Consider the following 13,825-nt stretch of genomic DNA (forward strand, 5'->3'; position numbering starts at 1 on the left):
AGATATATGATAAAAACAACCTAAAGATTGATTCTATACATCATTTGACATGTTTCTACAAACTGTAGTATAACTTTTTTGACTTTGCCTCTGGACTAAGTAAGCACACGCGTAGTGGATTTGGATAGCGAACCTAACGCACGAACAAAATTGATTATTTGGAAATAAATATGAACTTTATCGAACATTTATTGTGGAGCTGGGGTTTCTGGGAGTGCCTTCTGATGAAGATAATCAAAGGTAAGTGAATATTTATAATGTAATTTGTTAGTTTTATTGACTCCAAGATGGCGGGTTTCTGTTTGCTAGTTGTTAATGTCATCTGAGCTGTACTCAGATTATTGCAAATTGTGCTTTCGCCGTGAACCTTTTTTGAAATCGGACAACGCGATTACATTTAGGAAAGTGTATCTATAATTCTGTGCATAACACTTCTATATTGATCAATGTTTACGATGAGAATGTACGTACTATGTGTGCTCATTGTGCTGATTCACCGGCGGTTTGGAGGGAAAACATTTCTCAACATTACGCGCCAATGTAAAATGCTGTTTTTGGATATAAATATGAACATAATCAAGCAAAACATCCATGTATTGTCTAACATAATGTCCTAGGAGTGTCATCTGATGAAGATCATCAAAGGTTAGTGCATCATTTAGCTGTGTTTTGGGTTTTTGTGCTGCATCTAGTTGCTAGGAAAATGGCTGTGTGGTTTTTCTTGTGTTGGAACTGTCCTAACATAATCTAATTTTATGCTTTCGCCGTAAAGCCTTTTTGAAATCGGACAATGTGGTTAGATTAACGAGAAGTTTATCTTTAAAATGGTGTAAAATAGTTGATTGTTTGAGAAAATGGAATTATGAGATTTTAGCTGTTTTAAATTTGGCGCTCTGATTTTCCACTGGCTGTTGTCAAACTCAATCCCGTTAACGGGATGAGAACGGGAAGGGGTCCCATAGAGGTTAATGCAACCGCTGTGTCAGATTTCAAAATAGCTTTACGGCGAAAGCACATTTTTCAATACTATGAGTACAGAGCTCAGCGATCAAAGCAAGCTATACAGTTTCCCGCCAAGTTCTGGAGTCAAAAAAAGTCAGAAATAGTGTTATAAATCTTCACTTACCTTTGCTGATCTTCATCGGAATGCACTCCCAGGACTCCCACTTCCACAAGAAATGTTCATTTTGTTCGCTAAACTCCATATTTATGTCCAAATACCTCCGTTCAGTCGAGTTATCCAAATGCGCCATGCTCACGCATTTTGTTGAGACAAAAAGTCCAAAAGGTTATACTACAGTTTCTAGAAACATGTCAAACGATGTATAGCATCAATCTTTAGGATGTTTTTATCATACATCTTCGATAATATTCCAACCGGACAAATCCTTTGTCTTCAGAAAGGAAAAAGAAAGCACCTCGCGCTGACGGCCACGCGCATGAATGATCTAATGGCACTCAGCCAGACACCTGGTTGAAATGACTGTCATTCCCTTCCAGGTCACAGTAGAAGCCTGTAACAATGTTCTAAAGACTGTTGACATCTAGTGGAAGCCTTAGGAACTGCAAAATGACCCCTAAGTCACTGTAGTTTGAATGGTGAATCAATTAAAAAAACTACAAGCCTCAGATTTTCAACTTCCTGGTTGGATTTTTCTCAGGGTTTTGCCTGCCATATGAGTTCTGTTATACTCACAGACATCATTCAAACAGTTTTAGAAACTTCAGAGTGTTTTCTATCCAAATCTACTAATAATATGCATATCCTACCTTCTGAGTAGCAGGCAGTTTAATTTGTGCACGCCTTTCATCCGGACGTCAAAATACTGCCCCCTACCCTAGAGAAGTTAAAAGAGGTGTGTTTTCTGATGTCCTTTGCAGAAGCTTGAATAGTTTACCATGTGTGTTTGTTTCCTGAGTGAGTTTCGAGACTTAGTGTTTGTTGTTGTGTACTGTGATCCTGCGGCTACCGTTTCTCAGTAAAGTATTATGTTTATCCTTAACCTCTGATTCCTCGTCTGGTCTCTTCTCTGCACCTGGGACCAACCTTACCACATCACAGTCAGACTGTTAAATAGCCATCACTAGCCGGCTACCACCCGGTTACTCAACCCTGCACATTAGAGGCTGCTCCCCTATATACATAGACATGGAATCACTGGTCACTTTAATAATCAAATCAAATTGTATTTGTCACATGCGCCGAATACAACAGGTGTAGACCTTAGAGTGAAATGCTTACTTACAAGCCCTTAATCAACAATTCAGTTTTAATAAAAATAAGTGTTAAGTAAAAACTGGATAAATAAAAGTAACAAGTAATTAAAGAGCAGCAGTAAAATAACAATAGTGTGGCTATATACAGGGGGTACCATTACAGAGTCAATGGGTGGGGGCACCGGTTAGTCGAGGTAACTGAGGTACGTAGAGTTAAAGTGACTATGCATAGATAATAAACAGAGAGTAGCAGCAGCGTAAAAGGGGAGGAGGGGGGGGCAATGCAAATAGTCTGGGTAGCCATTTGATTAGCTGTTCAGGAGTCTTATGGTTTGGGGGTAGAAACTGTTAAGAAGCCTTTTGGACCTAGGCTTGGCATTCCGGTACCGCTTGCCATGCGGTAGCAGAGAGAAAAGTCTATGACTAGGGTGGCTGGAGTCTTTGATAATTTTTAGGGCCTTCCTCTGACACCGCCTGTTATAGAGGTCCTGGATGGCAGGAAGCTTGGCCCCAGTGATGTACTGGGCCGTACGCACTACCCTCTGTAGTGCCTTGCGGTCGGCGGCTGAGCAGTGATGCAACCAGTCAGGATGCTCTCGATGGTGCAGCTGTATAACTTTTTGAGGATCTGAGGACCCATGCCAAATCTTTTCAGACTCCTGAGGGTCCCCAGTGTTGAGGATTCCATTATTATAATAATAATTCCATTATTTTACTTTTAGATTTGTGTGTATTGTTGTGAATTGTTAGATACTACTGCACTGTTGGAGCTAGGAACACAAGCATTTCGATACACCCACAATAACATCTGCTAAATATGTGTATGTAAGCAATACAATTTGATTTGATTTTGATTTGATACTTTGTCCATGCCAAATTACTGAGAGGGTTGTGGAATAGTGTGAGAGTTTACACCCTATGTAATAACTCCCTATTACATAACAAAAGGACCCATGCACTGAAGAGAACACCGCCTCAGCCAAAACACAGAGAGAAAAACTGTCTGCATGGAAAGTTCTCAGAACTATATTATCCTACCCCCATACTGTGTACCATTAACACTTCCTACATAACAAAGACCTTACCACACTGCACAAAGAGACATTCTCAGAGAGAGAGACAGAGAGATTTCTGTCTAGCTCTTTTTCTAATATTCTCTCTCTGTTTTATCTGTTCCATTAGTAATGTCTTCCTCCCACTCTTCCTCTCCCCACTAAGAGCATCGGACGTGTGCCTTTACAGGTATGCATGTATAAGAGTCATGTGTCAACCCATTTCTATACATTAATTCCCTCTCCCATGTCTACTCCTGGGCACATATATGACCTGTTCATGTATGTTAGCTGGCCTTGCTCTTTCCATACCTGTAATGTATGTGCATATGTGTGCATTTCTGCATTTACTGTACATTTGTGTTGAATTCTCTCATCCCTATTTCTGTCTGCCAATATGTATGTCTGTATCAACTATATTACTGGGAGTCAACTGTTCTTTGTCAATTTCTTTGATTACATGCATGTCTTTACCCTCGCATTGACCCCTTATTTCCCCCGGGATGAGGAGGCCAAGTGTGTGTTTGTTTGTGTGCACACCTATACCACTCTCAACAACTATCATAAATATAATTCAAAAGAGAAACATTACTTTTTGCAGTGAAGATTCATACAGGTTCATTGATGATAAATAATGAAACCGTTATAGCTCTGCAACCTTTATAGACCATAGAGACAGGATTGGGAAGTAACTAATTACATGTAATCTGATTATAAAAAATAAAAAAACTGTAGTCAGTTACGTTACCATCAAAAATATTGTAATCAGATTACTTTTGGAAAAAATTGCATTTCAAATGTGTTTGATGAATCATTTTTGTCTTCTTCCAATGACCCTTAAAGGGAAAGTAATCCAAAAGTAATCAGATTATGTTACTGAGTTTAGGTAATCCAAAATGTACACTACTGATTACAATTTTGGACAAGTAACTAGTAACTGTAACATATTACATTTAAAAAGTAACCTACCCAACCCTGCATAGAACCTGAAATTGCTTGTCTCAACCTTGATTCAGTGTCATTTTGATTATGCCTGCTCTGCATGGTATTGTGGGCCATCAAAAAGCTGAAAAGGGGAAATGCCAGTCATGTAAAAAATGTTATCAGGTATATGCTGCATGTCCCCCCAAGGACCCACATGGGGTACAGGAGTTCCAGGGGGTGGGCTAGTTGCCTTTGGAGTCCAGAGTGGACCAACTTAAACTCAATCATATGTTTGACCTCTTAAATGATCGTGCCCCAGGATATATGAAAAACAACATTGATATGGTCTGTAACCATTACAATACCAGAGCTAGTGTTATGTCTTGTAAAATCCAAAGAGTAAACAGTACAGCGAGGAGCAAGTTTTTCAATACAGGCATTTGTCTATGGAATAGCCTCCCCTTAGAGATAAAGAAAATAAAAAGTAGAAATAGATTTAATAAGCAGGCAACGATTTTCATTTGGACAAATTTTCTAAGTTAAACCACTCCACTAACCCCTTGTGTCCCCTACTGCTGGTCAGGTGTATGTATTTGAATGATAGATATTACGTGCAATGAATAGATTGTTTTTAAGCTCAAAATGTGAAATGAATATGGTTTATTTTTAAGGTTAGGGAAAAGTGCAGTGAATAGTGCCACTTTCTAGGATGTCAATATAAATTAATGCATTTATGGTAGTTTGTAATTTCGTCTTGCCTTTTAATCATATGTGTTATTGTTTTTACCATCGAGGACCACTTTGGAAACAAGTGTTTTAATTCCTACATAAATGATATCCTCTGGGTCCACATTGCACATTTTGTTGTATATGTCTGTTACACAAATAAATTCAATCCAACAGAGATAACCAAAACCATTGAGATCTTATAATTCTATACTGTATGTGTTCTCCATGTAGTTCTATGTCTGAAACTGCGTAGTTGCTACAGTGGCTTCTGAAAGTATTCACCCCCTTGGCATTTTTCCTATTTTGTTGCCTTACAACCTGGAATTAAAATAGATTTTTTGGGGGGGTTTGTATCATTTGATTTACACAACATGCCTACACTTTGAAGATGTAAAATATGTTTTATAAGACAAAAAAACGGAAAACTTGAGTGTGCATAACTATTCACCCCCCCCCAAAGTCAATACTTTGTAGAGCCACCTTTTGCAGCAATTACAGCTGCAAGTCTCTTGGGGTACGTCTCTATAAGCTTGGCACGTCTCTATAAGCTTGGCACATCTAGCCACTGGGATTTTTGCTCATTCTTCAAGGCAAAACTGCTCCAGCTCCTTCAAGTTGGATAGGTTCCGCTGGTGAACAGCAATCTTTAAGTCATACCACAGATTCTCAATTGGATTGAGGTCTGGGCTTTGACTAGGCCATTCCAAGACATTTAAATGTTTCTTAAACGACTCAAGTGTTGCTTTAGCAGTATGCTTAGGGTCATTGTCCCGCTGGAAGGTGAAGCTCCGTCCCAGACTCAAATTTCTGGAAGACTGAAACAGGTTTCACTCAAGAATTTCCCTGTATTTAGCGCCGTCCATCATTCCTTCAATTCTGACCAGTTTCCCAGTCCTTGCCAATGAAAAACATCCCTACAGCATGATGCTGCCACCACCATGCTTCACTGTGGGGATGGTTTTCTCGGGGTGATGAGAGGTGTTGGGTTTGCACCAGACATAGTGTTTTCCTTGATGGGCAAAAAGGTCAATATTGGCCTCCCGGGTGGCGCAGTGGTCTAAGGCAGTGCTAGCTGTGCCACCAGAGACTCTGGGTTCGAGCCCAGGCTCTGCCGCAGCCGGCTGCGACCGCGAGGCTCATGGGGCGATGCACAATTGGCCAAGCGTCATCCGGGTTAGGGAGGGTTTGGCCGGCAGGGATATCCTTGTCTCATCGCGCACTAGTGACTCCTGTGGCGGGCCGGGTGCAGTGCATGCTGACCAGGTCGCTAGGTGTACAGTGTTTCCTCCGACACATTGGTGTAGCTGGCTTCCGGGTTGGATGTGCGCTGTGCGCTGTGTCAAGATGTGCGCTGTGGTTGGGTTGTGTTTCGAAGGACGCATGGCTCTTGACCTTCGCCTCTCCCGAGTCCGTACAGGAGTTGCAGCGATGAGACAAGACAGTAACTACTATCAATTGGATACCACGAAATTGGGAAGAAAAAGGGGTAAAAAAAAGCAACATTTTAGTCTCCAACATGCCTTTTGGCGAACACCAAACATGTTTGCTTATTTTTTTCTTTAAGTATTGACTTTTTTTCTGACCAATCTTTCGTTAAGCCCAGCTCTGTGGAGTGTACAGCTTAAAGTGGTCCTATGGACAGATACTCCAATCTCCTGTGTGGAGCTTTGCAGCTCCTTCAGGGTGATCTTTGGTCTCTTTGCTGCCTCTGATTAATGCCTGGTCCATGACTTTTGGTGGGCGGCCCTACCTTGGCAGGTTTGGTGTGGTGCCATATTCTTTCCATTTTTAATAATGGATTGAATGGTGCTCCGTGGGATGTTCAAAGTTTCTGGTATTTTTTTATAACCCAACTCTGATCTGTACTTCCCCACAACTTTGTCCCTGACCTGTTAGGAGAGCTCCTTGGTCTTCATGGTGCCGCTTGCTTGGTGGTGCCCCTTGTGTTGTTGCAGACTCTGGGGCCTTTCAGAACAAGTCTATATATACACAGATCATGTGACAGATCATGTGACACTTAGATTGCACACAGGTGGACTTTATTTAACTAATTATGTGACTTCTGAAGGTAATTGGTTGCACCAGATCTTATTTAGGGGCTTCATAGCAAAGGGGGTGAATACATATGCACGGACCACTTTTCAGGTTTTTATATTTTTTGATTTTTTGAAACAAGTAATTTTTTAAATTTCACTTGACCAATTTGGACTATTTTGTGTATGTCCATTACATGAAATCCAAATAAAAATCTATTTAAATGACAGGTTGTAATGCAACAAAATAGGAAAAACGCCAAGGGGGATGAACACTTTTGCAAGGCACTGTATGTGTTATATTGTGTGTGAGATGCTGAGTGTGTATGAGATGATATGCGTCATATTGTGTATTATAAACCGGGTAGTTTGTGTACTGGATGCTGATTGTCTGAAAGCTGTAGTGTATCAGACAATTTACCACGGGTATGATGCAAAATTCCGTGTTTACTGTTCTAATTATGTTGGTAAGCAGTTAATAATAGCAATAAGGCACGTTGGGGGTTTGTGTTATATGGCCAACATACCACTGCTAAGGGCTGTATCCAGGCCATATTATTAACCTTTGACGTACGAGTTACCATATCCGGTCTCAGGGATGGCTAACTATGGAAATCCCTTCGGTTTACTCAGTTAGGTAAATCTGCTTTAATTGTCTTTGCACCCTATGTATGGAACAACCTACAGCGTTCCCTACAACTGGATATTCTGGTGCCTCTTGGGCAGTTCAACATGTTGATTGGAGACCTCCTTGCCTTTTTCTTGAATATTTGTATTATACTGTATTTTATTTTATTTTGTAAATTGTGTTAATGCAGGGTTCCATTGCAAAAGAGATCTTAGTGTCAATATTGATCAACATGCTCTCACAGTCTCACTGCAGGATTAGACATTTCAAGTGAGTGTCCATCACTGGGATCGAACACGCAAGTAATGGGATTACACCCATCCACCAACTCCGTCCACAATGCCCTTGCAAAACCCAACCCTACTTTATGGTAATAGCGCTCACTGTTGCCCCAGGTATGGATAGAAGTCTAATTTTGATGTCATATAAGAAAATATACCACACCCCCCTCGGGCCTTATTGCTTAATTAGATGCTGTTCTGTATAAGATGCTGTGTATACCATTGTGCCTCTACTGGTTCTGTCACCACTGTGTTTGTAATGCTGTGGGCTCAATGGGTCTCAGTTAGAGTTATGTTCTGCCTGCACAAATATAACAGAGTCAGAGCACTCCCTTGTGGAGCCAGCCTGAACTTCAGCACAAACTTTCCCAACTTTCTCTCTACTGGGATAGACTACCAATTCTGGCTATCAGCAGTAATCTACTGTATGGCTTCTGTATGAATCAGCACACCGGAGAGATGCTGTACTGAGAGATTATATTCAAGACTTATTAGGCCCAGTGCGTCCGTTAAATACCTAGCAGGCTGACACCTGTTGAGTTGACATGCTGCAATTTCTGCATACAAATACTGTAACTCCACAACTCCTCAAATACTGTAACTCCACAACGATTTAGTTTGTAGTTGCACAGATAGTATGAACCTGTGTTATGTAGGGTTAAGGTACATGTGTTATGTAGGGTTATGTAGGGTTTATGTACCTGTGTTATGTACGTTATGTTATGTAGGGTTTATGTACATTTCACATTTACATTTTAGTCACTTAGCAGACGCTCTTATCCAGTAGTGAGTGCATACACCTGTTTTATGTAGTGTTATGTAGGGGTTTATGTACCTGTGTCAAGAGCCTGTCTCAGTTCTGGGGGTCCGGTGGAGGCTGGGGGTGTCCGGTACAGTGGCTCACTCTCCAAGCCTAGACAAGAGAGGGGCAGAGGAATAAGTGAAAATAGTTCAATTTCAATGCATCCACAACATACTTTAGGCCTACTACATAATAATTCTATATTCATAAAGATGCATTTGAAGAGATCAAACATGGAATCATAATAATTCCTGAATTGTGTACAATATGAATTACCAACATGTTTTTTTTTCTCTAAGTTGTGGATGTTTTTACCTTGTCTCTCCAGAGCTTCTATCAGCCTGTGTAGCGCCACAGGAGCCTGCTCAGGCAGAGCACACACCTCTGGGGCCTCCCTTGGCCCCCCACCTAGAGAGAGAGACACCAAGAGAGAGAGAGATGGGAGAGAGGGGGGGAGAGAGAGAGGGAGGGGGGAGAGAGAGATATAAAGAGGAAGAGAGGGAAATGGAGGGAGGGAGAGAGAACAATGATCAGAGATGCTACATACAAGACACACTGAATCAAGAGAAACACAAGACAAGCATATTCCCTTAGTGCTTCACTTTAATACACACTCCACACACAACCACATAGTAGAACAGGAAAATGTGTGTGTGAGAGAGAGAGAAAAGAGAGAGAGGAGAGAGAATAGAAAGAGTGAGATAGATTTGCATGTGCATGCTTAAATCTTTGACCTGTACTGTCTCTGTGCATCTCTGTCTATTTCAGGAGCAGCATTTCAATTCCGCTCTCCTGCTCCGTGTGACAAATGCACTCTCCCCAGTCACACATGCCACCTTCATCTTTTACCCCCATCCCACTGTGTGTGAGAGAGAGTGAAAGAGAGATTTTTTTTAACAATTCATTTCACAACACATTTAGTGTGTGCCCTCAGGCCACTACTCTACTACAACATATCTACAACACAAAATCCATGCGTACATGTGTGTATAGTGCATATGTTATCATGTCTGTGTGTGTGTCTCTTCACAGTCCCTGCTGTAATGTGTATTTTACTTGATGTGGAATAGAGGTCCATGGAGCCATGGCCATGGCGCTATGTAGTACTGTGCGCCTCCCATAGTCTGTTCTGGACTTGGGGACTGTGAATAGACCTCTGGTGACATGTCTTGTAAGGTATGCATAGGTGTCCAAGCTGTGTGCTAGTAGTTTAAACAGACAGTGCGGTGCATTCAACATGTCAATACCTCTCACAAATCCAAGTACTGATGAAGTCAATCTCTCCTCTACTTTCAGCCAGTAGAGATTGGCATGCATATTATTAATGTTAGCTCTCCATGTACATTTAAGGGCCAGCAGTGCTGCTCTGTTCTGGGCCAAGTGTCATTTTCCTAAGTCCCCCTTTGTGGCACCTGACCACACAACTGGACAGTAGTCCAGGTGCGACAAAATCAGGGCCTGCAGGACCTGCCTTGTTGATAGCGTTGTTAAGAAGGTAGAGCAGTGCTTTATTATGGACAGACCTCTCCATCTTAGCTACTGTTGCGTCAATATGTTTTGACCATCGCAGTTTACAATCCTGGGTTACTCCAAGCAGTCTAGTCTCCTCAACTTGCTACATTTTCACATTATTCATTAGAACAATTTGTTGAGGTTTAGGGTTTAGTGAATAATTTGTCCCAAATACAATGCTTTTAGTTATTTAAATATTTAGGATGAACTTATTTCTTTACACCCATTCTGAAACTGATGGCAGCTTTTTCTTAAGTGTAGCAGTGATTTCACTTGCTGTGGTAGCTGAGTCATCAGCATACATAGACACACAGGTTTACTCAGAACCAGTGGCAGGTCATTAGTAAAGATTGAAAAAAGTAAGGGCCCTAGACAGCTGCCCTGGGAAATGCCTGTTGGCTTCCATTAATGAACACACATGTGTTCTGTTTGACAGGTAACTGTCAATCCACAATATAGCAGGGGATGTAAAGCCATAACACAGCAGAAGATTATGATCGATAAAGTCAAAAACTGCACTGAAGTCTAACAAAACAGCAAACACAATCTTTTTATTATACATTTCTGTCAGTCAATCATCAGTCATTTGTGCCGTACATGTTGAATGCCCTTCCCTATAACCTTGCTGAAAATCTGTTGTTAATTAGTTTACTATGAAATAGCATTGTATCTGGTCAAACATCATTTAAAAAAAATTTTTACTAAGGGTTGGAAACATGCTTATTCGTCGGCTGTTTGAGCCAGTAAAGGGTGCTTTGCTATTCTTGGGTAGCGGAATTACTTTTTCTTCCCTCCAGGCCTGAAGGCACACACTTTCCTGTGGGCAGTTTTGCTTGCAAAAGTGATTGCTGTCCTCGTTATGAAATGATCAAATTATATTGGTTGTAACTCATCTAATTACGCAGTTACATGCTTATTAGTTCGATGCTGAAGGAGAAGACGCATCAGTTGTCACAAAAGAAAAGGTATTTTCGGAAGGTGGAAAAAAGTAATATGAGCAACAAATGTTAGTGAACCGAGGATTCGTAGCGTTTGAATAGATTTTCTGAACGATACATGCTACATTTGAATCCTTTTGCGGTCCCGTGGAGTTTAAGTTCAAGGTTAAGTTCAAGCATCAGCCAATTAAAATCGGTGAGGTAGTTGCACGTGATCAAAGGCTATACGTTAGCTGTTCACATTACATAAGCTTGCACATATATCTCCATGCTAACCTCAGCAGGTGTAATCTAGAGGCGAAAGAAACACACACCTGTTTAGGCAAGGTGCTGGCTAGCAGAGTAGAACACTTAAAAAAAATCAATGCAAAAATATTGCTCAGATGCATAAATATTTATTTCCAACGTTTCGACAGACAAGCTGTCTTCATCAGGGTATAATGACAAACACTGCGAGATGACTCATTTATATAGTGTCAAAAGACACACACAGGTGTCTGTAATCATGGCCAGTTATGGCCTGATATCATTGGTTAATTCTCATATAATAAAATAGCATATAAAAACATAAATGGATAGCATACGATCATAGATACAATTTGGCTACATAAGCCTACAAACATTTACAATAGCAAAATCATAATCACAAGAATAGCTTCAGATCAAAGTCTACGTTGAGACCGAAGCGAGCAAGGGCCTTTAAATTAAAGATCCAGGCAGCCTCTCGTTTAAAAAAATAAATTGTCGAGGTCACCCCCTCTCCAAGGGAGGGTGACATGTTCGATGCCAATATAACGTAGAGATGAAATCGAGTAGTTTTCTTCCAAAAAAACCTCAGCAGGTGGCCATGATTATTTCCTGTAACAAATTCCATATCAGCAAATTAAAATCGTTGACGTAGTTGGACGTGTCCCAACACTTGTTCATGGAAGCGTTTAACATAAGTCAAACAGCACTTTCTGATAATCAAAGCAACTACATCACGTGTATTTGACTGACTGGTCAAACTGCTCTCTGTGTAGAGTGCCTAGCTCCACGTAATTGTCGGGGATTGTGGCAAAGGGGTCGAATCTCACATGAGAATATTCCTCACTTTGAAATGTGGAATTATATGTATTGTGGTAGTGTGTTGAAAAGGGACAATGTTTGAAAATGAACATTAAGAATGCATTTACTGTAATAAGGAACTACCTAGTTTTTCAGCCTTGCAAACAAACACACTGCTATGGCCTAATAATCATATAGCATAGGCTACAGTTGAAGTCAGAAGTTTACATACACCTTAGCCAAATACATTTAAACTCAGTTTTTCACAATTCCTGACATTTAATACTAGGAAAAAATCCCTGTCTTAGGTCAGTTAGGATCACCACTTTATTTTAAAAATGTGAAATGTCAGAATAATAGTAGAGAGAATTATTTATTTCAGCTTTCATTTCTTTCATCACATTCCCAGTGGGTCAGAAGTTTACATACACTCAATTAGTATTTGGTAGCATTGCCTTTAAATTGTTTAACTTAGGTCAAACGTTTCGGGTAGCCTTCCACAAGCTTCCCACAATAGGTTGGGTGAATTTTGGCTCATTCCTCCTGACAGAGCTGGTGTAACTGAGTCAGGTTTGTAGGCCTCCTTGCTCACACATGCTTTTTCAGTTCCGCCCACAAATCTTCTATAGGATTGAGCTCAGGGCTTTGTGATGGCCACTCCAATACCTTGGCTGTGTTGTCCTTAAGCCATTTTCCCACAACTTTGGAAGTAGGCTTGGGGTCATTCTCCATTTGGAAGACCCATTTGCGACCAGGCTTTAACTTCCTGACTGATGTCTTGAGATGTTGCTTCAATATATCCACATAATTTCCCCTCCCCACGATGCCATCTATTTTGTGAAGTGCACCAGTCCCTCCTGCAGCAATGCACCCCCGCAACATTATGCTGCCAGCCCTGTGATTCATGGTTGGGATGGTGTTCTTCGGCTTGCAAGCCTCCCCCTTTTTCCTCCAAACATAACGATGGTCATTATGGCCAAACAGTTCTATTTTTGTTTCATCCGACCAGTGGACATTTCTCCAAAAAGTACGATCTTCGTTCCCATGTGCAGTTGCAAACCGTAGTCTAGCTTTTTTATGGCGGTTTTGGAGCAGTGTCTTCTTCCTTGCTGAGCGGCCTTTCAGTTTATGTCGATATAGGACTCGTTTTATTGTGGATATAGACACTTTTGTACCTGTTTACATCCAGCATCTTCACAAGGTCCTTTGCTGTAGTTCTGGGATTGATTTGCACTTTTCGCACCACAGTACGTTCATCTCTAGGAGACAGAACGCGTCTCTTTCCTGAGCGGTATGACGGCTGCGTGGTTCCATGGTGTTTATACTTGCGCACTATTGTTTGTACATATGAATGTGGTACCTTCAGGCGTTTGGAAATTGCTCCCAAGGATGAACCAGACTTGTGGAGGTCTACAATTTTTTTCTGAGATCTTGGCTGATTTCTTTTGATTTTTCCATGATGTCAAGCAAAGAGGCACTGAGGTTGAAGGTAGGCCTTGAAATACATCCACAGGTACACCTCCAATTGACTCAAATTATGTCAATTAGCCTATCAGAAGCTTCTAAAGCCATGACATCATTTTCTGGAATTTTCCAAGCTGTTTAAACACACAGTCAACTTACTGTATGTAAACTTCTGACCCACTGGAATTGTGATACAGT

At 40.9% G+C, this 13,825-nt stretch overlaps 1 protein-coding gene across 1 annotated transcript in view; it reads right to left on the reverse strand.

Moving 5' to 3' along the window:
* LOC115192204 (phosphatidylinositol 3-kinase regulatory subunit gamma) overlaps positions 1 to 13,825 on the reverse strand; it is a 326,582-nt gene that overhangs the window by 225,633 nt on the left and 87,124 nt on the right. The window contains exons 3-4 of the mRNA XM_029750441.1: positions 8,982 to 9,074; positions 8,700 to 8,777 (exon numbers count right to left, since the gene is read on the reverse strand). Of these exons, the coding sequence (XP_029606301.1) occupies positions 8,700 to 8,777; positions 8,982 to 9,074 (171 nt within the window). The remainder of the gene's footprint in view (positions 1 to 8,699; positions 8,778 to 8,981; positions 9,075 to 13,825) is intronic.

The sequence above is a fragment of the Salmo trutta genome, chromosome 4 (assembly GCF_901001165.1).
Source record: "Salmo trutta chromosome 4, fSalTru1.1, whole genome shotgun sequence".
NCBI lineage: Eukaryota > Metazoa > Chordata > Actinopteri > Salmoniformes > Salmonidae > Salmo > Salmo trutta.